Source organism: Hypomesus transpacificus, chromosome 13, assembly GCF_021917145.1.
Source record: "Hypomesus transpacificus isolate Combined female chromosome 13, fHypTra1, whole genome shotgun sequence".
NCBI classification, from domain to species: domain Eukaryota; kingdom Metazoa; phylum Chordata; class Actinopteri; order Osmeriformes; family Osmeridae; genus Hypomesus; species Hypomesus transpacificus.
The window spans coordinates 13869381-13896605 of NC_061072.1; the positions used below are offsets into that span (position 1 = coordinate 13869381).

General features: G+C 45.5%; 2 protein-coding genes across 4 annotated transcripts; one reads left to right on the forward strand and one right to left on the reverse strand.

Moving 5' to 3' along the window:
- The first annotated feature begins 312 nt into the window (after positions 1-312).
- Positions 313-19644, forward strand: LOC124476038 (nebulin-related anchoring protein). Of its 2 annotated transcripts, none has more exons than XM_047033006.1 (43): positions 313-629; positions 894-988; positions 1179-1266; positions 2628-2732; positions 2828-2932; positions 3224-3331; positions 3656-3760; positions 3940-4047; positions 4252-4359; positions 4586-4693; positions 5540-5656; positions 6477-6581; positions 7017-7124; positions 7397-7510; positions 7707-7805; positions 8030-8134; positions 8283-8390; positions 8674-8781; positions 8964-9161; positions 9927-10031; positions 10172-10270; positions 10360-10464; positions 10622-10729; positions 10867-11024; positions 11331-11484; positions 11688-11792; positions 12917-13015; positions 13267-13371; positions 13588-13695; positions 13970-14083; positions 14346-14543; positions 14694-14798; positions 14946-15044; positions 15142-15246; positions 15407-15514; positions 15776-16087; positions 16380-16484; positions 16568-16666; positions 16879-16986; positions 17094-17201; positions 17501-17812; positions 18347-18502; positions 18746-19644. In XM_047033006.1, exons 1-43 carry the CDS (start codon positions 564-566, stop codon positions 19043-19045), a joined length of 5433 nt encoding a protein of 1810 aa, XP_046888962.1. In that variant the 5' UTR covers positions 313-563; the 3' UTR covers positions 19046-19644. The 2 variants fall into 2 exon arrangements, with proteins under 2 accessions (XP_046888962.1, XP_046888964.1); XM_047033008.1 differs by having other exon boundaries at positions 382-629; positions 2831-2932.
- On the reverse strand, positions 19533-26894 carry habp2 (hyaluronan binding protein 2). 2 transcript variants are annotated; one of them, XM_047033057.1, is made up of 13 exons: positions 26778-26894; positions 26634-26652; positions 26187-26273; positions 25968-26075; positions 25407-25523; positions 24894-25010; positions 24428-24599; positions 24207-24301; positions 23851-24109; positions 23410-23552; positions 23077-23211; positions 20466-20611; positions 19533-20124 (listed from the first exon to the last, which is right to left on the reverse strand). In XM_047033057.1, the coding sequence occupies exons 1-13, from the start codon at positions 26835-26837 to the stop codon at positions 19966-19968; spliced, it is 1617 nt and encodes a 538-aa protein (XP_046889013.1). In that variant the 5' UTR covers positions 26838-26894; the 3' UTR covers positions 19533-19965. The 2 variants fall into 2 exon arrangements, with proteins under 2 accessions (XP_046889013.1, XP_046889014.1); XM_047033058.1 differs by having other exon boundaries at positions 23410-23474; positions 23929-24109; positions 26778-26893.
- Positions 26895-27225: the final 331 nt, after the last annotated feature.

Genomic DNA, 27225 nt, shown 5'->3' on the forward strand with positions numbered 1-27225 from the left:
AATGGTGTGTAAGTTCAGCTCTATTTTTGAAAGCTCAAGGCCACACTGACTAAGACTGACTAACACCCATTTCAGGATCCATTACACAAATCAACATTATCCCCCCTACAATAATTCATCCCCCCCAAATCTCTCTGTCTCTCTCTCTCTCTCTCTCTCTCTCTCTCTCTCTCTCTCTCTCTCTATCTCTCTCTCTCTCTCTCTCTCTCTCTCTCTCTCTCTCTCTCTCTCTCTCTCTCTCTCTCTCTCTCTCTCACTCTTTCTTTCTCACTCTCTCTTCACCCAATCTCTCTTCAGCTGAGAGACAGCTGGACAGCATGTCACCTGACATGACGAGGGCATGGGGGTTGGACCTGGGGTTCTGGTGACATGTAAGTGACTGTGTGTCACAGTGGAGAGTTAAGTTTATCACAACCAGAGAGGCACCACTACGTACGTCTGGGAGCCCCCGGCCTCTTCCTTCCACTTCTACCTGGGTCATCCTTCTGCTTTCGGGCTACTTTTACAGCTTTCCTGCTCCTACCAGTTGCCTTTCACCCCCGAGGGCTCTGTGGAAAGGAAACATGCAGTCCTGCGCTAGGTGTGGGTTTGTGGTGTACCCAGCAGAGAAGATCAACTGTATTGATCAGGTGAGAAAGTTCCTTCCTTTATAGACAGATGAGCGATATGCTGCAAATGAAATTTGATCTAAAACTATCAAGGTTTCATCCGTGAGGTTGACTCATGGGTGATGATGGAATCTCAAAACATCGGGCCCTATTATCTCCCTGACTGTGTCCCTTTATGAGTTAGCTGCTGAATTTGATTTAGGTAGAATTTCCCATGGTTTGGAACTATAAATATGATACTTTGAATGCTTTTCTAAATTGATAAGGTGTGTTTTCTCCATGTAGAACTGGCACAAAGCCTGCTTTCACTGCGATGTCTGTAAGACCACGCTCACCGCAAAGAACTTTGTCAGCCACAAGAAGCGCCCGTACTGCTCTGTGTGAGTACAGATGGCATGTTGTCTGGATGGATGTCGGTCATTTTGACAGTTTACGTTTATTTTGAGTAAGACTACAGTTAGCATTCATAGTGTTGGTGTTCGCTTGTGGGTAACCTGTTGAAAATTGTGATGTTACAGTTAAATACTAAAGCGTACCTGAATGTCGACCTTTCACCTTTGGACCTCTTAGACACAATCCAAGGAACAATAACTTTACCAGCGTCTATGAGACCCCCGTCAACATCAACGCCAAGAAGCAAAGCACAGCCAGCAGTGAGGTAAGGGATGTCACAAACAACGTACTGGACAGGACATGAGTCTGGAACTTTCTATACCCTGTTTACTTCAGTTAGTCATTGTGTGCGGTCACACATGTAACTGTTGTCATCTACTATTGTGGTAGTATGACTTAATTATCTGCTTGGTTGTTTTATGAGCATCATGTGACTCATTTGGATGGTTCAAACCAACTTGGATTGAGGGACATTGCATGGATCTTATTCAAAACTCTAACACACATTAACAGTTCAAGTTAATGTGTCAAATGTAAATATACACACATATATACGATACGTACATATAACAGGAATGCTGGTATACATGACATACCATGACAAAAGTGCCGATGCCTGCTTAATGAGTAAAAGAGAGGTGTACCAGCCTGGTTTCCAGGGCTCTGGGCCCATGGTGACTGCACAGGTCTGGAATAGAGAGTGCGACTTGGGCTATTTCGGTGGTTGTGACAGAGACACCCCTCGCTGGCTTGTTTTTACGCTTCGGGAGGTTAAAATTATATCCCCGGAAAAAACAGCCTCACCTCCCTTCCTCTCCCTCGCCCTTAGAACGGCACCTGTCTCTGTCTGTCAGTTTGTCTGTCTTCTTTTCATACCTCTGTCCGACGGTTTCGCCTTTGCTGACAACCTGAAACAAACAACTGCTAACAAACACAACACTTTATAACAACATTACAACTAGATTTCATTTCAAGTTGGTCTTCTCTATTTCATACTTTCATACTACACTGTCTTTTGATTATGTTGGTATGTAGCCTTGCAAAGTTACTGTAGCCTCCATGTCCATCTGTAGTATCCATAGATGACACTATGGATTGACTAATTGGTCAGACCAACCGGACTAAACTTCTTAACCCCATGCTGTGGTGTGAAAGATATCCCAAAATAACACTTTACTTCCCTCTAATGAGGTGTCGTCTTCTTGTAAACACCTCAAGAGTATCAAATATCAGATTCATACTTTACTTTCAAAATGTTGGCGTTTATATAAATTTAATGGGTAGTTTGGAATATTGATGTAGCCTACACATGCTTGTGTGACATATGATAGATTCTGTTGATACTTCTTTTAAGCACAGCACTTTTATAACTCTTGTATCCTCCAGCTCTGTGCAGGTTCCAGTAATGCCATGATCGATTTAGAAGAGAAACATCAGCCTAAACTAGGCCGGTCATTCATAACTGCATTCTAATATGACCCTCTAATCTCGAACATGGGAGTCATGGTTGTCCGCTTGTGCTTGTGTGTGTGGGGTGCTTGGCGTATCGTGCATGGAGGGTGGATTCAAGGCAGGTGCAAATGTACATAGCCAACGCTTTGGTGTCACTCCTTCTGGATGTTTCAGCTGAAGTACCGCAAGGAGGGCGAGCGCTACATGTCCACCTTCCACTATGACATGAGGTCCATGGAGCTGGAGAAGGCTCGCCTAGCCAGTCAGTTGACGAGCCAGGTGAGCTTCCTCCAGGTGTCGACAGGATATCTGGCTGGACTTCCCTTCCCGCCCTCCCATCCGCCTGACCCATGTCCCCATGCTGTCACCCCCAGCAGGCCTACCAAGCTGAGTTTGCTGAGCAGCAGACCTGGTATTCTGGCACGGTCACCAACCAGGAGATGGTGACGATGTCCCAGACCCAGAAGAGCAGCAGTGATGTGAGTATCTTCAAATAAGATAGGATAACCTTAACAGAGGGTCGACCTTGCTGTGTCCAGAATAGACCGTGACACCTCGTCCATTCATCCAGTGATAACATTGTATTATGTATTGTATTCCACAAGTGTATTTGTACACAATTTTGGCTTAGAGTGCTGTACCTGTCGAATGATTGAGAAAAGTAGATGTGAGAATGAATCTCAGGTCCCTTACCACATCAACATTTTAGTCAGTATAGGAAATGGTGTCATGAAGCGTGCGAGCCTTGTGCCTGTTCTGGTGATTAACAGGTGAAGTACACTGAGGAATATGAAGAGTCTTCAGCAAAGGGCAGCTTCCCTGCCATGATCACCCCAGCATACAAGCTCGCCCAAAAAGCCAGCGCCTTAGCTAGCAGTGTAAGTCAATCTTCTTGCTAAAGTATCCTTCTGTAACTTGTATCTTTCTCATATATTTACCCACTGGTAAATGGTTCTGGAGGTTATGTGAAGCTTGTGACATAGAGTATGTGTTTTTGTGTCGCTATTTCGGTCACCGTTTTGTCACCCGGTCGGCATGACAGTGTCCTGACCCAAGGTGTTCCCCACTCTTTGTGTCCAAACAGAAGTAGATCATAAAATAACGCTAGCTGTCACAGTTATGTAAGACCCCAGCCTGGCTGTAGGGGCTTGGTGGTCTTTCATAGATCATAACAGTCTTTATGAATGTCTTTTTGGATTTAGCTGGAGTACAAAAAAGGACATGAGGAAAGAGTGTCACAGTATACCATAGTTGCTGACCCCCCGGAGGTCCTCCTGGCTAAGAGGCAGGCACAGATTGTCAGTGATGTAAGCCTCCTACAACTTAGTACACTACCCTAGAACACTCACCTTTGTACACACACCTTAGTACAAGTAAAGAATAATGTAAACAATTTATGAATTGATTTAATTTGTACTTTTTTGTTTACCTATGAGGTTGGATTAGTTAACTCATTTGATATTTTTGTGCCTGTGTCTCGTCCCAGTTTGCCTACACTGAGGAATATGAACAGCAGAGGGGTAAAGGCAGTTTCCCTGCCCATCTCACCCCAGGGTACCAAGTGTCCAAGAAAGCCACTGAGATGGCCAGTGATGTGAGTAGTGGAGATGCACAAGCAAAACCCATTTCATGATTTTACACGCAAGCTGTATGCAATCACACACACACACGCGTGTGGCATAAATAGACATACTAAACTTGGCTAAAAGAGACACACAAAATGACATAAAACCAGTTTATAAACATGTACACTCACGCACACACTCACTGATAAATGTCTATTCTGATGGTGTCCCAGGTCAAGTACCGGCAGTTGTACGAGCAGGAGGTCAAAGGTCAAGCCAGCACAGAGGCCGGAGCGGCCAAAGTGGCTTTCGCCAAGGAGAACGCCGAGAACTTCAGCAAGGTGAGGAGCAGACGTGTCCGTCTCCTAGACGACAGAGTTAGAGATAGTTATCAATCATAGTTATCAAATCAAATCAACATACTGTATATAAGGGTATTTGAACCTTCAACTTCTTCAACTGCAGTGACATTCTTTATTCTCTCTGCTGTACCTGCCTACAGCCTACAGACCAACCTAAGAAACCCAGATGTGTGCATGATAATGGATGTTCTTATCTATGCTACAGATTTCCTACACTGAAGACTATGAACAGCAAAGAGGAAAGGGTAGTTTCCCAGCTATGATCACTCCTGCCTACCAGCTAGCTAAGAAGGCCCAGGCTCATGCCAGCGATGTGAGTAACAGTTGTTCTAACTACTTCTTGTTCTGACTATTGCCTCTGCTGGATGTTGTGTTCATTGACATTTGACCCTGTCAATATTTTATCACAAAGTGGATACAGCCTAGAGCCCTTTACATACACGCGTGAAAGGGACTGTATTTGCTGTAGAAAAGTCTGAACATGTTCAATCAACATATTTAGTTGCTGTACAGTCCCAAAAGATGGTTTGATAACTCAGGAACTATTGAATAGAGACTGGATGTCAAAAAAACAAACATTGATTGGCTACCTTCCTCCATCACCCCTGTCTGTTGTCGCCAGGCAGAATGTGGGTCTATGGTCAGGGATGAGTAGCGTTCCTGTCCCTCTCCCCTGGAATCCAATGTTGTCACTCCACAAACACCTCACAGACCAAATTAGAACATCTTTGTGTGAGCACCTAGTGTGTTTCTCCCCAACATTCCCCCTTCATTCTCGGACTGAAATGTGCGAGGGTGTCTGAGTTCCCTTTGCATTGCGTGTAACTGCGCCCCAACGTTCTGTGTTTGTGTGTGTGTGTTGGTGCATGCATGTGAGTGTGTCCACAGAGCGTGTGCAACGGTTGGCCCTTGGATACACGTGTCCATATGTGTTTCTGTGTGTGTGAAGCAACATGTCACTTATGTATGGAAGGATATTACTGTCTGTCTTTCCCTGTGTACAGAGCATAACACAATACGTGTGTGTAGGTGGGTCCGTGCCCGCGGTCTCTTTTGGCATGCATGCGCTCAGCCGATCGCTATGCCACCTGACCGATGGGCATGTTTGGATTGTGTTCTTCTCCGTTTCATCTCTCTGTCCCCTTTTTTAACCTCCCAGCTGAAATACAAGAAGGACCTGAGGAAGATGAAGGGCTCGTCCCATTTCCACAGCCTGACCGCAGAGGACAACCTGGCGCTGAAGAACGCGCGCAAAATCAACAAGATCGTCAGCGAGGTGAGGTGGAGGTTGGCAGATGATGGTCTGGGCTGTTCTGTGTAGCGCACAGCGTGTTCTCAGCTTTTGAAGGTTAAGTAGATTTAGTCATTCCAAAAATATGCGGTCCTATGCAGAGTAGGTCTGTGTGTTTGTGTGTTTGTCTGTTAGTGTGTTTGTGTGTGTGTGTGTGTTGTGTGTGTGTGTAATGAAAACCAGACAGTCACATCTTTGGGCAGACACAAAGCCGCCACACCTGAATTCTCCACATCTTTAACGTCTGTAGTGGGTGGGCTTAGCTTGGCTTTCTAACCAAGGGCAAAGCGCTAAAGAGCTATCCATACTTTGAAAGATGTTAGCTTTCGCATCTATTTCTGATGCATTTCTCCCCTTACAAATCACACAGACAAATCTTTCTGTCATCCCGCTGTTGCTGTGTGAGGTCAAAAGGTCACAGAGGGATAGACACAGGGGTAGACACAGACGGAATGACATCATCGGAGGCGTTGAGTGATGTGTCTGCTTGATGGTGCCGCAGCACTGATGTAGCCAGTGTGTGACACGCAAAAGGAGGAGGGGGATTGATTTGTAACCTCCTCACAGCAAGTGTTCATTTAACACCAGGAGCATTCATGAGGATGAGAGTGGACCATTACAAAACACTCAATGAGTCTAATGAACACTCCCAGTGTTAAACAAGCACTCCGAAATGCACTATGTAGTCTTCATGTTATCTAAGAACGACAGTTATTTTTCGGGACATTTATCTGCTCTTGATGTCAGCTGCCAGAATACGTTACACTCCGTTTCTACGTTTCTGTCTCTTGTCTCCACCTGACAGGTTGAGTATAAGAAGGATCTTGAGAACGCCAAAGGCCACAGCATCAACTACTGCGACACACCGCAGTTCAAGAGCACGAGCAAGATGGCCAAGTACACCAGCGACGTATGTGCCGCACGAGTGGCATGGTCATGTAGAGCAGAGTGGCTCGTTTATTCCATTTCTAAGTAGTGTCACCATGCAGGGGAACCAAATATTCTCACAGCACATGTGTCACATGTACACACAGTTCAACTTATGTCAATCAAACATGATCATTTTTTAAGATTATGAATGTAGACACGTGCTGGACGTTGGTATTTAGACCCAGATATTTCTTAGTCCAGAAAGGAAATCTCAGTTATGGTATGTGTGTGTGTGAAGACTGGTTATAACAGCCAAGTACTGTAGCAATAGAACTGGCTGAATGGTTGACACAATTGAAACTCTTTCTACCAATCTCAGGGACCTGCCTACTAACCTTCCTACCTACTTAAGAAACCCAGTATGTGAAGTTGTCCACAATTCTGAGTCACACAAGTTCATCTCCTCCTTTAACAGAACAAGTACAAGGAGAAGTACACCAATCACATGAAGGGTCATTATGAAGGCTCCGGGATGGACAAGAACACAATGCACGCTATGAAAGTCAGGAAGCTGGCCAGCAACGTAAGGCTCTTTTCTCACCCACACATGCAACCCCGGTGTCTATGACTGACCCTCAGCATGGGGCACTCATGGGTTGAAGTCTGATTCGAGAAACCGTACTTCTGGCTTTTTTATTGTCATCATGTATCATCAACCCTTCATTCGTTAACTTTGCCGTTGTCAACAGATTAAAAAAGTAGTCCCATATCCAAATGCACGTCAAATTTTGCTTGACACCAATAGTTTCTGAACAAGTCCATTCTTCACCATAATAGTGTTGCTGTACCTTTCAGATTGCCTACAAGCAGGGCTACGAGCAGGAGAAGACGGAGCAGGGGGAATACAACTACCCAGCCACCATCACACCGGCCTACCAGAGCCAGCGTAAACTGGATCCCCTCAAGGACGTACGTGACAAGCCCTCCAGCACGCTCACCTCACCCTGCTTGGGACACAGCCCGATGGACCGCGCTAGTGTCCCCAAGCCTCTCACTGGGTCCAGACTTGGAGCGTCTACCGCCACTGAAAATATGTAACACTTCCAAACGAAAGTTGTTGTTATGCGTGATCCAATCTGTGTGTTGTTGTACCTTCCCCATGCAGAAGAACTACAGGCAGCACATTGACCAGGTCAAGTACAGCTCGGTAACAGACACTCCAGACATCGTCCAGGCCAGGATCAATGCTCAGCAGCTCAGCAACGTGAGCACGCGCCGCCCCGCCCCGCTGCGTTTAGAGAACATGCTATTTGTAGACGCACGTTTATTATCTCTGTTCAGCTGCAGCTTTTAGCATCGCCGCCAAAGACAAGAAACAGCTGACACGTTGACAACAGTACAGCTTAGTGCAACCTACCTGCAGTAGGTTGTGTGGCTACGCTACTGACTGTGAGCCTGTGTGTGTGTGTGTGTGTTCCAACACTGTAGCTGAACTACAGAGCAGATTATGAGAAGACCAAGAACCAATACACCTTATCCCAGGACCTGCCCCAGATCGTAAAAGCCAAGGCCAACGCTGAGCTGTGCAGTGATGTTCGTGAACACACACAAGCGCACGGGCACACACACACTCTGATCTTGCCACAGACAGTACATGTACACACACTTGGGGACTTCTCTCACACACACACACACACACTCTATTATATGAAATAAATGGTATACCATACTGTGATTCCAGATCAAATATAAAGAAGACTGGGAGAAGACCAAGTCCATAGCATGTGACATTGGTCTGGAGACCCTGAATGTCAAAGCTGCCAAAGCTTCTCGGGACCTGGCCAGTGATGTAAGCTCTACGCACACACACATGCACACGCACAGAGACATGGATGCACACACACGTACATACACACACTTGTACGAACCTGCATGCAGATACCTCTGCACATACACGCACAATTGAGGGCACGCAAACATCCATAGAAAACTCGATAACAATGCTTACGAGATACTCCTTGCTTCTCTCAGGACTTCAAATACTGTATGAGTTTAGGATGAATCATTGCAAATAACCACATTCTGTCCAATTCTGACTGATAAGATTTGGATGGGTGGACGGTGTGTTGCAGATTAAATACAAAGAGTCCTTTAGGAAGAACAAGGACAGGGCGATAGGGGTCAACATGAGTGACTCCAAGACCCTGCACTCTCTCCAGGTGGCCAAGATGAGCAGTGAGGTAAAGATCATTACAACACAATGTCTGGCCTGCTCAAGTCCAACAAAAAAGATTTCAACAGACAGCACAGCAATCACCTAACAGGGAAACATCGATGTTTCCGTCACACCTACACCACACAAATACCCCCAACATTTGCCTGACCCCTTTCCCCCCCCTATACTCTCTCTCTCTCTCTCCAGATTGCATACAAGAAGGGCTCCAAAGAGAGCCAGTCTCAGTACAGCCTGCCCCTGGACATGGTGAACCTGAGCCATGCCAAGAAGGCCCAGGCCCTGGCCAGCGACCTGGAATACAGGAAGAGGCTCCATGACTACACCACTATGCCTGACGACATGAAGGTCCTGCAGGCCAAGAAAGCCTACGACATGCAGAGTGAGGTGAGGGGAGGCACTGAGCCCCAACCACCACCAGCCCCTTTCATACAGCCCTGCTTCACTGTTGAAGCACAGAAAGAATGACGAATCACATTTGGATCCCAGGGTGAATGACTTAACCCTCCAAATGAAGCATATGTTATTAATTGCGAACTTAACGCGGTGGTTGTGGGTGGTTAGTGGCAAACAAAGAACGTAGCCTTGGGCATTAATTTCTATCTCTTCAAATTGGACAACTGGATTACTGAATAAACCCTTGATATGTCTTGTACTGTATGATCCAAATTGAATTAAATGCTTGGGACTGTAGGGTTTGAGAAATAGAGGGTTAAGAAGAAAATCTATTTGGAGAGTTGAATACATCATTAACTTGGACTGGGAATAGATAGGTATATGACAGTTAGACATAAAGCAATAGTATGGTCTTCACTTTCATTCATATTCATTTACCCGGGAGTCAGATGGCTGAGCGGTTAGGGACTTGGGCTCTTAATCAGAAGGTTGCCGGTTTGATTCCATGGCCGTGCCAAATGACGTTGTGTCCTTGGGCAAGGCACTTCACCCTACTTGCCTCTGGGAAATGTCCCTGTACTTACTGTTAGTCGCTCTGGATAAGAGCGTCTGCTAAACGTAAATATACAGTACCACAAACAATCCACTGACACTGTTTTCAGAACATACAATGTGTTTTCAAAAAAATCAGCTTAACAGTTGTTGCCAGTTGAACACAGTGCAACCAATGTAACCAAATTGTATTGGTCATCTCAGAACCAGTACCGGTCTGACCTGAACTGGATGAAAGGAGTGGGCTGGGAGGCAGACGGCTGTCTGGACATCACCCAGGCCAAGAAGGCTGGAGACCTACTCAGTGATGTCAGTATCTCTGGAGTAGACTTACTCTGTGTGTGTTTGTGTATCGCACGTCTGCTTCAGTGACTTGGCAGTGTCTTTTAAGTGTTTTAGTTCACTTGTTTTGTTTGGGTAAAGAAACTCACATATGTCTCCCCTCACAGCAAAAGTACCGTCAGAAGGTCGACAGGGTCAAATTCACCCAGGTCGCAGACACGCCTTCCATCAAACATGCCAAGAAGAGCCAGGAGCTGCAGAGCAAGGTGACTTGCTCTCCTCATTGCATGCTGACGATTCTCAATCACGCAGGTCCTCTCTTTTGCTTTATTTGATTGGTTGTTTCTCCCGTCAGTCGGCGTACAAGGCAGATACAGAGCAGACCATGCACCAGTACACCATGACTAAGGACGAGCCTGTCTTCAAGCAGGCCAAGGCCAACGCAGACTTGCTCAGTGCGGTAAGGTCTCGCCAGGGAAGAAACCACAGCAGCTTTCATTGGTTTGATATGACACTTGTGGCACATTTCTTGACCTGCAGTTAAGCACTCTAACCTCTGAGCTGTACCCTCCTCTTGCATCATTAGTCGTCTCCTGTGGCACGTTCGTATGTTTCAGAAAGTGTACAAGGGCCTCTGGGAGCAGCAGAGGGAGAAGGGCTTCGAGCTGCACATGGACTCCCTGTCCATCCTCACGGCCAAAGCCAAGACAGACCTCGCCAGTAGCGTGAGTGACCTCCACATGCCCTCTGTCGGCGCGACATCATCATCTACTGTATATTTGTCCATGGCGAACGTCGTGCATTTGACCTATATTCTATTTGAAAGACAACCAGAATTGACGTGACAGTGTTTATTCCCTAGGTCAAGTACAAGGAGAAGTACGAGAAGACCAAGGGGAAGATGATCGGGGTGAAGACGGTCACAGACGACTCCCAGATGGCCCACTCTGCCCAGGCCACCAAGCTGCAGAGCGACCGCCGCTACAAGAAGGAGTACGAGGACAGCAAGGCCAAGTACAGGTGTGTGCGGCTCGCGTTGAGGTCACTTTAACAGCTTTATGCTGGTTTCTTATGATGCTGTCAATTCTGGTGAAACATATACAGGGAGAAAGAACACATTTGAACGGTTGATGTTTCTTCTGGAACCTAGTGTGTTCTGATGACAGTCACTGGTCTATGTATTATCCACCTACCTATAATACCAAACACCTATTGACTCTATTCACTGTAAGCACCATCCTATGACGAATAACATACATTTGAGCAACGAGCCACCTCGAAAGGGTTTACAGTGAACGGACATTCTAACGGATCGATCACTTTCAGTCACTCTCTGGACATGTTGAACCTGTCTCACGCTAAGAAGGCCCAAGACCTGGCCACCGAGACAAACTACAGAACCTTCCTGCACAAGTACACCACCCTGCCCTCTGACATGAGCGTGGCCTGGGCCAAGAAGGCCTATGGACTGCAGAGTGATGTAAGTGGAACATTGTGGAACTGCATTAACCAGCATGCAGCGAGGTTGCGGGAATTATCCTGTGGCAGTTCATTTCAAAGTGTCTGTGCTTAACATCAGACTCCTTTTTTATCATCTTAGACTACAAATATGTCGCATAACCTGCTTTCTGGAATACCCCGCAGGACAAACTCAAACGTTTTTGTTTTGTTTTACATTCTCAGAAAAAGTACCGGTCGGATCTGAACTGGATGAAGGGGGCTGGATGGGAGGCCACTGGGTGTCTGGATGTACAACAGGCCAAGAAGGCTGGAGACATTGTCAGCGAGGTAGGCCTAACCTTTGACCCCCTAAATGAGAAAAAACTGATCTCTCCCGGTCATCTAGGAAACCACACACAATTTACTTTGACCTTAATAGAACATAGAACAGTGAGTGCACACAGACCGCAGAATAAAGGATTAATGACAGTACGTTTTGATTTAATAAAAGAATGGAAAGTTCATGTTGTTACATGATACTGTTGGTATGAAATCGCAAGCCACATCACAAGGCATGAAAGTGGTACGCATCCTTGCGTAACAGTTGTATGCATTACTGCGTAACCCCCTCTTAAAGTAGGCCACACAAATGTTGCTGAAGTATCTAACAACCGCTACAAGTATGTACAAGTACTGTATGTATCCTGTCTTTCTACACGACTGCTACCAGTTCTTCTAACTGACACTGCTGACCCATGGAAAGATGCCCTATTCATGGGATCCCCCTCATTATCGGTGGCTTTTCAGCATCACCCATGTCAGGACAACCATTCTTAGACATAGAGTTGAAATAGACCTGTCTGAAATAGATAGTGACAAGCACAAGGCTAGAGTTACTCCGCCCACATGTATCTCTCCCTCCCAACCCCTTTTAAATCTCCACATATCCAACGATGAGTCCAGGACAAGGGTTCCAACTATTCCGCTTTTAGGGAGGATGAGGCTAAGAGTCTATAAACAGTCTGACAAGGTCGGACTGGGCCCATTACGACCCTGGCCGTAGAGACCAGGTCACTGATGTGATACCAGAGACACCGATGAAGGACCCTTCAGACATGACTAGAAAAACGGGATATCTTATAGGGAAGTGTTACAGTGAATAGGAAATTCAAGCATTAACTAAATATATAGATTCCAATGTAAAATAAGTTGAAGTATTGGCAAGACAATTTTCTTTAGGGGTTGAACCTTGAACAACAGCATCTGCGAAGACAGTAGTGTTTATCCTGGCTTTCAATCTGAATAAGTGGAGGAGCAAGTTCTGTTATATATTACTAGTTGCAGAGGGTAAAGGGCTGAGGCAGGAGAGCAGTTCTCCATCTATAACTGTCGAACTGTCGCCCTCTGCTGTGCTTAAGGTGTTACTTCACCGCACGCAAAGTCTCAAGCACCACAATTGTTCTGCGTTCCAGAAAAAGTACCGTCAGCAAGCGAGTGGGCTGAAGTTCACCAGCGTGGAGAATACTCCAGAGATGGTGCAGGCCAAGCTCAGCAACAAGCTGGCCCTAGATGTAAGTTCATCTCTCCTTCAATGGCCTTTTAAGAGGAACAAGAAACAAGGGCCCATCTAATTTACTTATATCTGCAAGTCTTCATTGGGGTAATAAAGTGGTTCTCATCATTGACGGTTACAATCACTGACATGTTTGGGGTAAATATTTTGTGAATCAACCGAAATACTGCAAAACATTTTAGTGAAAGGTGTCAGATAGGATGAGGCTGGACAGTGACCGAGAGGTTTTGGGGTGCTTGCTGTGTGCAGAGGCTGTACAAGGAGAAGGGGGAGAACGTGAAACACAAGTACACACTCAGCGGAGACCTACCCGAGCACGTGCAGGCCAAGATCAACGCCACGAACATCAGCGAGGTCAGGTCACACACACAGTCAAGGTCTTAACCTCTACACTCTGATTGGTTGATGGTGAAGTGATTTCATTGTTTGTTGGATCCACTTCTGCTGCCTGTGTGTGTTTAGAATAAGCCACTCTTGTGGCTGTTGCAGAGGGGATAACCCACAATCTGTTTCACTGAGCATTACGTATGTAGTGTGTTAACCATTGGTGTTATTTGCATGGGTTTGCAGTCTCGCTACAAGGAATCCTGGACTAAAATCAGAGATGCGGGCTATAAACTGCGCTTGGATGCCATAACCTTCCAGGCTGCCAAGTCGTCTGGGGATATACTCAGCAATGTGAGTGTATGACTAATATCAAGAAGAGATTTAGCGTCATTGTTTCCAAGTCTTGCTTTAGAGAGCAACATGGTGTGCAGAGATTCCAGCTAAGCGCTCGTGTGCAATAACTACAATGTTACCAACTCAATAGTTAAACTTTTTTAGTGCTTTGTTGGAAATAAAGCCTACCCTACACGTGGAAATGATAACTGTACCAGGAACTATCCGCAGTGAACTCCCAAAGAGTGTTTTCTTGTTTTGTGAACATTCGGTGAAATGCAATTTGTTACAGCAAAAGTACAAGGAGCAGTTTGAGAAGACCAAGGGGAAGTTGATTGGACTAAAGGGATTGGAGGATGACCTTAACCTCTCCCACACTGTCAATGCCAGCAAACTGCAGAGCGATGTGAGTCATTCTGTACACTGGAAGCTTGTATGGGAGTGTATCAGAACAGTTTGACATTGAAGAACACTCTTTGTGATGGGAGTGCATATGTGTATTGCACGTTGAGTGTTTCGACAGTACAGCATATAGCGAAGCACTCATGGGAAGTCACTCTTTCTCCTTCTCTCCTCATCCCATCCCATCCCTCTCTCTCTCTCTCTCTCTCTCTCTCTCTCTCTCTCTCTCTCTCTCTCTCTCTCTCTCTCTCTCTTCCTCTCTCCAGATCAAGTACAAGCAGGACTCAGTGAAGAAGCACTCTCAGTTCCACCTGTCCATGGACATGCTGGAGGTGGCTCATGCCAAGAAGGCCCAGTCCCTGGCCAGCGAGCAGGACTACAGACTCACACTGCACCAGTACACCTCCCTGCCCGACGACATGAAAGTCCTGGAGGCCAAGAGAGCTTACCAGCTGCAGAGCGAGGTAGGAACGGCAACCCTGGGGAATTCAGGGGTCAGGTTCAGGGGCTGGAGAGTGACTAGTGTAAGTTTAGGTCATTAAGACAGTGACAAGAAAGGGACAGTGTTGGTTTTCATGCTGACCCGAGTTTGTACTGTGTGTGTGTCTGTTCAGAAAGCATATCGTTCTGATCTCAACTACCTCCGCGGTGCAGCCTGGATTGGCACAGGCTCTCTGCAGATCGAGGGCTCCAAAAGAGCCTCCGACCTCATCAGTGACGTAAGGCCGGCTCCCACGGGCAGACTGGGGACTTTGACTCCACACCAGTTTACCCACCAACAGCATCATCCTGGGCCATGATGGTGACCCAGTACCACCTAGTCATGTCCTAAGTTTAACCATCTCCCTCTCTTGTGTGACCTGCAGAAGAAATACCGCCAGCAGCCCTACAATTTCAAGCACACGTCGGTTGCGGACTCCCCAGATATGGTCCATGCCAAATTCAGCAACAAGCTCACCAATGAGGTGGGGAAGCACAATACCAGATCATACCAGTTAATGATGCTCACCACCTACCATGTTTGTTTCTTTCATGTTTGCTGATGGTCTTCCTTCCTTGCAGCGTCTGTACAAGGAGAAGGGGGTGAACGACAGACACAACTACACCATCACCATGCAGAGACCAGAGCTCACACAGGCCAAGATCAACGCAGCGAACCTCAGTGAGGTACAGTGGCATTGCACGTCACCACAGCTTATTGGACACCCCTCTCTGCTCTGCTTCCTAAACACTCCGAGACAAAGGTGAACTGGGAATGCCATCACTAGTTCTATTAGATGTGAGTGTTTAGTGGACAAAAAGAGCTGTTTCCTGTGTGTGTTACCAGGTGAAGTACAGAGAGTCTTGGCACACGCTGAGGGCACAGGGCTACAAGCTGACCATGCAGGACATCCCTTTCCAAGCTGCCAAGAGCTCCACAGGAATCGCTAGTGATGTGAGTAAAGTTCTGTCGTGAAGAACAAAAACCGTATGAGCAGTATGAACTCGAAATGATAGAAAGTTTATGATAGAAATGAACACTAAACCACGGTCAGCAGGATAAATGAAGTTTTGGATCAAATACATTTGGGATTCTTTTGAACCAAAGTCGTTTGCCCAGAATAATGATCCTAAACTTGCTCCAGGGGTGTTAGTGACTTTCTGTCACACTTTATTGACTGACTACCATTCCTCTCCCCTTCCCCTCCCACCTCAGTACCAGTACAAACACAACCACGTCCTGGACCTGGGCAAACACATCGGAGCCCGCAGCATCCTGGACGACCCTCGTCTCCTCCACTGCCTGCAGATGGGCCGTCTGCAGAGCAACCAGGAGTACCGCAAGGACGCCTTGACCACCAGCGGCCAGTACCACCTGACCCAGGACATGATTCACCTTGTGACGGCCAAAAACGCCCAGGCCCTGGCCAGCGACCAGGACTACAAGACGACCCTCCATGAGTACACGGTGCTGCCTGACGACATGAAGGTCCAGTGGGCAAAGAAGGCCTACGACCTGCAGAGCGAGGTGGGGGAACGGTCGACCAGGGGAGGAGGGAGGGAAGGAGGGAGGGAGGGATGGGAGAGAGCGTGAAGGAGGGGGGGAGTGAAGGAGTGAAGGAGGGAGAGAGTGAGTGAAAGATGGAGAGGAAAGAGGAGCAAATAGAGGTAAACGGAGGGGCACGGAGGTCCAATACGCCCCAGCTCCTCACAGCTGGCGACAGGCTCCTCCTCTAACAGCTCAATATGGAGGATAGAGGAACGGTTCTCACACAAATTCAAAGGCACGAATCAAAATGACGTTTCCCTCTGTTGAACAGAAACTATACAAGGCCGACCTGAACTTCATGAAGGGTGTTGCTTGGGACGGCATGGGAGCACCCCAGATGGAGTCTGCTAAGAAAGCTGGAGCCCTCATTAGTGATGTAAGTACCAGGAGGTATCATATAGCGGAGATATAGCGTACGTTGCGTGCATGCACTCATGAACCATGGTCTTGATTTTGCAGAAGAAATATCGCCAGCTACCAGACAGGCTGAAGTTCACCTCTGTGGCAGATTCACCTGATATGGTCCATGCCAAAAACAGTTATCAACAGTGCAGTGAGGTACAGGGAATTACTTAATTTAATACATGTGATGAATGTGTGCTCTAAAGCTATTATAAGCCTCAAATAAAGATATAATGTATGATTTAATGCGGTTATGTTTGGAATTTAAATAAGTGCTCTGTATAATGTGTTACATTTATTTAGCTACACTCTAATTAGTAGATACTGTACTAGAAAACTAACACTGATGATTGTATGTTTGGCTCCAGAGATTGTACAAGTCTGCAAACACAGATGCCACGATGCACAAATACACTTTACATGCCGACGATCCAGACTTTGTACGAGCCAAGATCAATGCCCAACAGATAAGCAATGTAAGAGTTGACACTCTCTAGTATCTAATGCAAACAAAATATGCAAGAATGCAAAAAATGATTGCATCTCTCATTTGTCTGTCTGTGTGATACGTTTCCTCTTACAGAAAGCCTACAGAACATCTGGGGACCAGGTGCTGTCAGCCGGCTTTGACCTGAGGCTTGACGCCATTCCCTTCCAGACCGCCAAGGCTTCCAGGGAGATTGCCAGCGATGTGAGTATTCACAAGATAAACATTGCCAACTCCCAGTACAAGCTACAGATTGCCCTAGGTTTGGGCTATAGGCATAACTGTTATTCGTTTGCAAGACACTATCCAGCTATGTTCCCCCTGAAAATCGTTTTTTTACTTCAGCACGTTTTATTGTTGAGTGATACAGTATATGTAATATATTATTTGCAATATATATATATATATATAATATATATGTTTGTATTTCAGCATTTCAGTAAATAACTAACCCTATTTATTTGAACCTTTTACAACAACATCTGCCTGTTCCACTCCCATAGTTCCGCTACAAGGAGTCTTTCGCCAAGGAGAAGGGCCAGCAGGTGGGCCTGCTCAGTGTGGAGGACGACCCTAAGATGGTGCACTCTCTGGCAGCCAGCAAGCTCCAGAGCAACCTGGAGTACAAGCGCCAGTCCAAGGAGGGGCGCTCCAACTACAAGATGCATGCCAACCAACCCGAGTTCCTGCAGGCTAAGAAGAGCCAGGCCCAGGCTAGCAACCTGTCCTACCGCCAGAAGCTCCACGACTACACCTGCGACTCCCAGCAGCTCAATGTCCAGCATGCCAAGCAAGCCTACAAGCTGCAGAGTGACGTGAGTGAATGCCAAGCAGGCCTACAAACTGCAGAGTGACGTGAGTGAATGCCAAGCAGGCCTACAAGCTGCAGAGTGACGTGAGTGAATGCCAAGCAGGCCTACAAGCTGCAGAGTGACGTGAGTGAATGCCAAGCAGGCCTACAAGCTGCAGAGGGACGTGAGTGAATGCCAAGCAGGCCTACAAGCTGCAGAGGGACGTGAGTGAATGCCAAGCAGGCCTACAAGCTGCAGAGGAACTTGAGTGAATGCCAAGCAGGCCTACAAGCTGCAGAGTGATGTGAGTGAATGCCAAGCAGGCCTACAAGCTGCAGAGTGACGCGAGTGAATGGACAGGGAACAGACACAGCACATCAACGGGTTTTAGAATGGCAGAACTTTTGAAGATCTCTCATATTACGTTTGTGATGTCAGTGTGGGTATCATATGTTATTTCCCAGTGCGGTAGCAGCGATCTATAACTGCTTATCTCCCTGTTTCCTCCATGGTTCAATACTCTGCACCTTGCTGACTTGTGGACGGTGTCTGTTGCAGGTGAACTACAAGTCCGACCTGAACTGGATCAGGGGCGTGGGCTGGACCCCCCCTGGCTCCCACAAGGTGGAGATGGCCCGGAGGGCGGCGGAGCTGGGCCTGGGGGAGGGTGTGACCGCAGACGAGGCCATCGCCCAGTACCAGCACATGATGATGGTGAGAGACACACTGGGCCCCTACTGTAGAGAGGTCAGGGTTAGATCCTTAGCCGTCAATCAACCAAAGGAACTCCAAACGTCCACAAACCTAGAATGCACATCTGGACCCTCAGTTAGCCTCAGCTAACATCAGTTAGCACTTCTGGGCCACATTAGCAATGGAGAGTGTTGGAAGCTGTGTGGTTCCCTTATCTACATCCTCCTGTGTGTTTTAACTCCCTCGTGTGACCCCGCTCCCCAGCTCCAACACCAACAGCAGATGATGGAGGAGCAGTCTTCAGAGCAGGTGGAGACCGCCAAGCAGATCCAGCAGGGGGTCAACCTCGACGCCATGGAGATCCTCCACGTGAAGAGGAAGAAGACCTCCCAGATAGTGAAGAAGTCCACCACCACCTCCTCCTCTTCCTCCACCGTGGCGAGCACAGTCAGGAAGTCCGTGACGTCTTCGCACACCGCCTCGGCGATGGAGAACGCCGTCAAGACGTCCGCAACAAGCGAAGTTAGCGCGATCGAAAATGTCAAGCGTTTGGGAGAACATTAGAGCAATTATGAGAGAATGTTGAGAACCCTTTTCAGCCCTGTTTGAGCTGGTATCTGTGTGTTTACTGTGAATCATTTTACATGATTGATAATTACATTTATGGTCTCTTACAGTCCTCATGGTACAGTGTTACAAATAGTTTTTAGTGGCGCTTGTTGAACCCCAAATGAACAAAATCTGATTAGATATTGTATTTGACTAATCTACTGTAAAACACCATTGAATGTGAATTTCAAACATATAAGATAAACTCATAGAAATATCGGTTTTTATTAGGTGATTGGGGTGCAGAGTTGACAATAAAAGGTATAGAAAAGGTATATACTTTGAGGGAATTATGCATGTAAAAACAAGAAGGCATTTGGAAGTTTCTGGAAAGGTGTGTGGTGAGATATGGCATAGAGAGAGGATGGTAAGTGGTTGGTGCTTCAATAAAGTGTGCTTTTTGTTTTGAGTATCCAGAAGGGAAGGAGGACTGAACAAAACATGTATTTAATCATTCATTTATTTTATATATATATATATTTCATGAACAGACAGGTTTCAGTTTCAAGCATCATGAACAAGGTCTGGACAACGATTGATTCATTGTTGAACCAATAAGTAACTCATAAGGTATAGCTGTAAGACTGACTACCGTTAGTTAATTTTAGTCTGTTGCTATATTTGGGCGCTCATATGAGAATACTTGTTGAGAACTATATTAAGGTGATATTAGATCTGTGTATTTGTCTGGCAGGTTCAGCTTTGTGAGAATGTACTGGTGCCTCTATGGTAAGAACTCAAAGCTGGACTCGGGTTAAAAGCTTGTTTTTGACATCTGAAAATAAACGACTCGAGAGTCACTTCAATGTATTGGTATCCTAACTTTCAGAAGAACAAACCGAAAAAAGGTTCAATGTTTCTCATGCTGGGCCCTCCTATGCTATTATCTTGGCAGCGATCCAGTCGACAAACTGCGTGACATCGGCGTACACGCCTGGCTTGTTCTTCTTCCCACAGCCGTCTCCCCAGCTCACCACTCCGGTGACATAATGGGTCCCGTTCTGTTCACACACCAGGGGGCCGCCAGAGTCACCCTGATGACCAAAGTTACACACACACATTCTTTTACGTTATTTGCTGTATCTTTCCGGCAGCCCTCCGCTGAAAAACGTGCTTCATAAATATACCAAAAGAAAACAGACCTCCAACAGAATTGCTAATGTGCACCGACCCTCATGTTCTTGTGTTTTAAATAAGACACAATTGTAGACTGTGTTACAGTGTAAGACTGTAACAGAAGTACCCTGGTTAGTGATTAGGGACTGGGTTGGGTTGGCTATTATTTAAATGAAGGGTTTACTCATTATGTACATAAAACCATAAAAAAACACACACTTACATACACTGCACACACACACACAGTGTACACACACACCTGACATGAGTCCACTCCTCCCTTTAGGTTGCCAGCACAGAACATGCTGTTGTCTAACACATTTCCATAGACAGTAGGGTTCTTGCAGCGATCCTGGGAGATCAGGACCACACGTGCGTTCAGCAGCTGATTACTGCCATACCTCTCTGAGAGAGAGAGGGGAAGAGGGAGAGGGGGAGAGGGGGAGAGGGGGAGAGGGGAAGAGGGAGAGGGGGAGAGGGGGGAGGGGAAGGGGGAGAGGGGGAGAGGGAGGGGGGAGGGGAAGAGGGGGAGAGGGAGGGGGGAGGGAGGGGAGAGAAAGCAGAAAATAAGGGGAAAGGACAATGAACATAGAATATGCCTAGTTAGGTGTAAGAGTCAAAGGTTAATTTAAAACCCCAATTAATCCAAATAGCGTCTTACACATGGAATCAACCAAATTCAAATAAGTTGAAAAATACAGTGACCCAAATACATTCAGTAATTTTACAAGGAGTGAGTGAAATTACCCAACACTGTTCCTTATCCTTGGTGTAAAACAACTTGGAGACAGTCAAGTAGAAATACGTTAGCAGTTTTTGTTCCAATGAAAATACGTCATTGAATAGGCGCATCTGAGCTGTGAATGTTTGAGATGTATAAAATTCCTTCCTGCAAAAATGCTGTAAATACTCTATACTAAACTAGACTTTTTATTCATACTGAGTATTTGAGTATGATTAAGCAACCTCTTTCAATTTCTCATCTTCTTTTTTTAGTAATCAATCTGGAATTGACTAGAACTAGTCCTTGGCTTGTATCCTGTTCCAACAGTAATAATCGAATATTGATAAATTGTTAAAATACCCTATATATACAGTGCCCTCCAAAAGTATTGGAACAGTGAGGCCAATTCCTTTATTTTTGCTGTAGACTGAAAACATTTGGGCTTGACATCAAACGATGAATGTGAAACCAGAGATCAACGTTTCAGCTTTTATTTCCAGGTATTTACATCAGGATCTGATGCACAAATTAGAAAATATCACCTTTTTGTTCGAACCCACCCATTTGTCACGTGAGCAAAAGTATTGGAACATGTGACTGACAGGTGTGTTTTGTTGCCCAGGTGTGTCCTATTACATACATTATTCAATCAATAAATACCACTGAATGTCTACACTCAGGTTAAGATTGGGTAAGATAGGTTTTGTCTATGCAGACTGTATTCAGAGGTGAAAACAACATGAAAACCAGAGCGCTGTCTTTGGGTGAAAAACAAGCAATTGTGAGTCTTAGAGAAGATGGAAAATCAATCAGAGCCATTGCAGAAACATTGGCCATAGCCAGTACAACCATTTGGAATGTCCTGAAGAAGAAGAAAACTACTGGTGTACTAAGTAACAGACGTCGAACAGGTAGACCAAGGAAAACATCAGCAGTTGATGACAGAAACATTGTGAGAGCTGTAAAGAAAGACCCTAAAACAACTGTTAGTGAGATCAGCAACAACCTCCAGATGGCAGGAGTGAAGGTATCACTATCTACTGTTCGCAGAAGACTTCATGAACAAAAGTACAAGGGCTACACCAGAAGATGCAAACCACTCATTAGCAAGAAGAATAGGAAGGCCAGGCTGGAATTTGCCAAAAAGTACAGAGATGAACCTCAAAAATTCTGGGACAAAGTTTTATGGACTGATGAGACAAAGATTAACTTTTACCAAAGTGATGGAAAGGCTAAAGTTTGGAGAAAGAAAGGAACTGCTCATGATCCCAAACACACAAGCTCATCTGTGAAACACGGTGGAGGTAATGTCATGGCTTGGGCTTGCATGGCTTCTTCTGGGACGGGCTCATTAATCTTCATTGAGGATGTAACACATGATGGCAGCAGCAAAATGAACTCGGAAGTCTACAGAAACATTTTGTCTGCCAATTTAAGGAAAGATGCAACCAAACTGATTGGCAGAGCCTTCATCATGCAGCAAGATAACGACCCAAAACACACTGCCAAAACAACAAAGGAGTTCATCAGGGGCAAGAAATGGAAGGTATTAGACTGGCCAAGTCAATCTCCAGACTTAAACCCTATAGAGCATGCATTTTACCTGCTTAAGAGGAGACTGAAGGGAGGAACCCCACAAAACAAACAACAACTGAAAGAGGCTGCAGTGAAAGCCTGGGAAAGCATCAAAAAGGAAGAATGCAAAAGTTTGGTGACGTCAATGGGTCACAGACTTGCTGCAGTTATTGAAAGCAAAGGATTTGCAACTAAATATTAAGTCTTATTCACTTAAATATGTTTTAAGTATATCTGTTCCAATACTTTTGATCACATGACAAATGGGTGGATTCAAACAAAATGTGATATTTTCTTAGTTGTGCATCAGATCCTGATGTAAATACCTGGAAATAAAAGCTGAAACGTTGATCTCTGGTCTCACGTTCATTATTTGATGTCAAGCCCAAATGTTTTCAGTCTACAGCAAAAATAAAGGAATTCGCCTCACTGTTCCAATACTTTTGGAGGGCACTGTACACCCGTACACACATGATTGGGTTTGTGAACAGGTCAGGCATTTCCCCAAGGTAAGGAGAAATGAGATGGTCTTCTCAGCAGTGTTTATGTGTCTGTGGACGTGATGCTGTACTTGTCTCTGTGACTCCCCATCCTGAAATGACACACTCTGTCCCAGCAGGAAACTTGTGGTTGGGCAGACAGGCCGTCTTCACAAAGCGAGTCTCTTTGGCACAGCGACCGTTCATCCCCTTCAGCTTGAGAAGAGCTGAACAAGACAAAGACAAAACATTTCACTAGCATTCAATTCACTCACTAACATCTTATTTAGATGGCAAAATATTATACAGTTATTTAGTAATAGCTGATGTTCTTTATGTTCTCTTTGCTCTCGATAGAAAACACAATGTGTTCCATCTTAAGTGGGGGCTGGAAAAAGGGGGACTGTTTGAATGACCGGACCCACCGATGTCGTTATATAGAGCAAACGTTTCCTCTCGGTATTTCTCGTGGATGATGGCTTTCTCCACATCAATGGTCTGGTCAAACGCCTCATCCTTCTCTATGTCCACTCCACCTAAGACCACCCTCATGGCACTACCACCATTGCTGTGAAACAATCACATGTACAGTAGATCTTGTTTAACCTGTCATGTTTGTATGTCCAATATCAACCAGAAAGAAAAATGTACTTCGAAAGATGGAAGCCACTCAGTGTTGAAACACACTGGACTTCTTAAAAGACTTGAATGATTGAACTGTTACAGAAAATAGCGTGCAGATATTTCAAAACTGCCCACAGATGTTTTTTTCTAACACCGCATTCAAACTTCCCATGGCAAATTATTCTCACACAAAAGGATTCTGACATTGACATCATGACTTTCAAATAGTTGATTGTACTGACATGCAGTGGGCAGCTGTGAGCACCCAGCAGGATTCAATAAGGATGCCTCCACATGTGTGGCTAAAGGCCGAATCTTGACCGGGTCTTGTCTGCAGGGACACCTGCCAAGGATGGGCCCCAGGTTGAGACTTCATCCCCCCAAAGATCCTGGCCGCAGGGCCGGGCTGGGGCTTCCCACACTGGGAGAACTCTGCTACAGGAGTAGAGCTTCCTGTGGCTGGAACAGTTGTCCCATAGATGGTTATGGGGGTTGTTTGAACTGGGAGAGGAGAAGATTAAAAAAGGGTATTATTTGAGGAGCATGTAGGGTTTGTGTGTGTGTCTGTGTGTGTGTGTGTGGAGAGTTGGAGGGGTACCTGAGCCAGAGCAACTCCTCACATCGCAGTGGTCCCACCTGAGTTTGCCTTTTTTGTTGACAAAACACCAGGGTCTGGAATCTCCATCAGGGTTTCTGACGAGTAGATGGTAGAGTCATTCAAGCTTACGTGCAGCTACTGCACCCAGACAAACACGACTGTCCATCCGCGTCACATCTCCCACTTGCACACACATGCACAAAGACGCTCAAAGGTCTCACCTGCAGTAGTTGTGTGGGCCGATACCATCAAAGTCCTGGTAGTCCGTAAAAGGGTCCCCTCCTTTCTCCAAGATGAAAAAGGAGTTCCAGTTGAGACAGTCGAGTCCTCCCTCTGTCTCACTCACAGTCCCCCGGTAGTTCTGCCCATCTTCCTGGTAACAGTCGTTGGGATCTGTGAACACGACGTACACAAGATTTGTCTCTAGAGATCAAAGAAATTGTGTGTGGGTTTCAAATGAGGTCAATTGGAATTCTAGTTTACCAACTACATAATACAAGAACATAACAAAACATACCTTTTCATGAAAGTTGTATTAACAATATAACAACAATAAAGTGACAGAAAAATCTGCTGAGCTTCATATTTACAAGGTAATAAATAATAAACCCTTATGGTATGGCTATGAGTTTCTATTGAGAGACTGTTTTTGGTACCATTATTAGTTTTAGTATCATTTGTATTCACCAACTTGGCAGAACTTCCCGCTGTAGTTATCTGGACAGTTGCAGCTGAAGGAGGCCCTGGTGCGGCCTTTTACACAGGAGCCTCCATTGAGACAGGGGCTGGGTTTACAGGGAGATGCTAGCCCAACAAAACACATGGGCATGTCATACTGTGAGGGAACATCTGCTTCTCCACTACTTCAGTATGGAGACTCTTCAGATGACCACAATATGTGGTATAAAAATAACATAATTCATTATAAACATTATCAACATAATTCATTATCAACATTATAAACATGATATGCATAATTCATTATAAACATTATATACATCATAAACATAATTCATTATAAACAGGGATGATTCTCCGTTGTACAGTAAGGGCATCTATGAGTTAAAGACAAGTCTCAAAAAACAAAACAGCTCTTGAATGCAACGAACGAATGATCCCAAACATATGAACCAAAAGGAAGTCCATCAACACAGTGTTGAGTACAGCATCTTTGTGATGATGTTCAGGGCACACACTCACGTCTCTTGCAGGCAGGTGGCTTGTAGGGAGCGGTACACTTGCACTCGTAGAAAGGTGCAGTTTTGGTCACAAGACAGTCTCCACGGCCACACTTGGCATTCTTGCAAACGTTTTTTACTGAGGCCCAAAAACAAGAACAGCGACGTTCATGTTTGTGCTCAAATGCTGTTGCTACTTTATCTAGTGTGTGTAATATGTACAAAGTTACATAGAGATATCATGGACAATGCTCCAGGTCAAGGACCAAAGTGTATCTACTGTATGCTGAAAGCATGTCGTGGCATTACAACAGCCAGCACTAAGCCAACAAATCGTTTTAATGGAATGGAGGAAATGCAAATCACGTGAAAATGCATTTTAGGTTTGCCATAAATAAATACTAACTAGTCTACATTAAAAAGTTCATTCAACATTCTAAAACTGGTTGTTCCCAGCTTCGCGTTGTGCCTAACAACTCCCCTTACCTGTTCTAAAATCAGCCCAAAACACAGCCTCTTGGGGCTTAATGCTGAAATTTGTACCCACGAAAAAAAGAATGTAAAAAGTGTGGGGATATTTTACCTTTTGAACACTTCTTGCCTGTGTAGGGTTCAGGGCAGGAGCATACAAAGCCACCTCCGCCAGTGTCACAACGACCCCCATTGAGACACGGATTGGGATCGCACTCGTCTACATGTGAAGGTAAAGAGGAAATTCAATATTTCTGTGGTGAGTTAGACCTTGAGTCAGCATGTGAAGAGCAAAGGACAGTCGTGTCACAACATGTCATTTTGTTCTTACCTTTGAGGTCCAACAGTTCATACAGCCAGTCATCTAAGGTATCTAAGAAGCCCACATCTGTTGTTTCAGTGGGGACTTCATAATCGTCTGGTGGGGAGAAGTCACAGAATGAGCATCATTTCATTTATATATTTCTCATGCTTTATTGTAGAGTTGTTTTAGTTAAGTGAGAGAGAAAAGGCACGGAGAGAGAGGGGAAGACATGCAGCAAAGGGCCAAGACCAGATTCAAACCCAGGTCACTGTGGTACGGCCTCAGTCTACATGGTACTACCAAAGGACCTACGGAGGAAACCTTGTTCTACCATGTTTGACCAACAGTGGAAGTTGCCTTTCGTGTTTAACTTTACACAAAAAGCTTTTGTCAAACTCTACAGTTCAACAACAAAGTTCCAGCAGAGGTTGAGGACCTACTAACAACAAGAGATAAAAAGGGAAGTATGCTTACAATAGTAATCCTCCGTGTCCTGTAAACAAAACACAGGACCAATAAAACACAGAGCTTCAGCTCCTCCAAACACAATGAAATATATACAATTCTATGGTTCATCAGTGTATCTCCAGTCTAAAACCAGATATGTGGAGTACTTACATCCTGTCCATGTGCAGCCAACACACAGAGGGTTAGGAGTAAAACCACCGGAGACACCATGATGCTGTGAGTCCTAACAAGCACCAGAGCACTGCAGACCCAGTGCAACACTGCAGACCCAGTGCAACACTGCATTCATGCCCCATGGGATTGTTATAACAGCCTTCCTCTTACCTGTCAATCATTATCACAATCGATCGCTGGCTTGATTGACATACGTGTTAATCATCTGCTATATTGATTGACTTAACGCTTCTCAAGACTTCACCCCCTTGATCTCAAATATGTTTTGATGTCTTGCATCACTGTCTTAGAATAATTAGTAATGACAATTGAATCCTTTGTGTCTTCTTGCATGGTCACCCAGAGTTCTTGAAAGGCCGTTTGAACACAATTACTTGTGTACATCATGTCATGTGTGTGGTGGGGTTTGAGGCCCAGCTTCTTT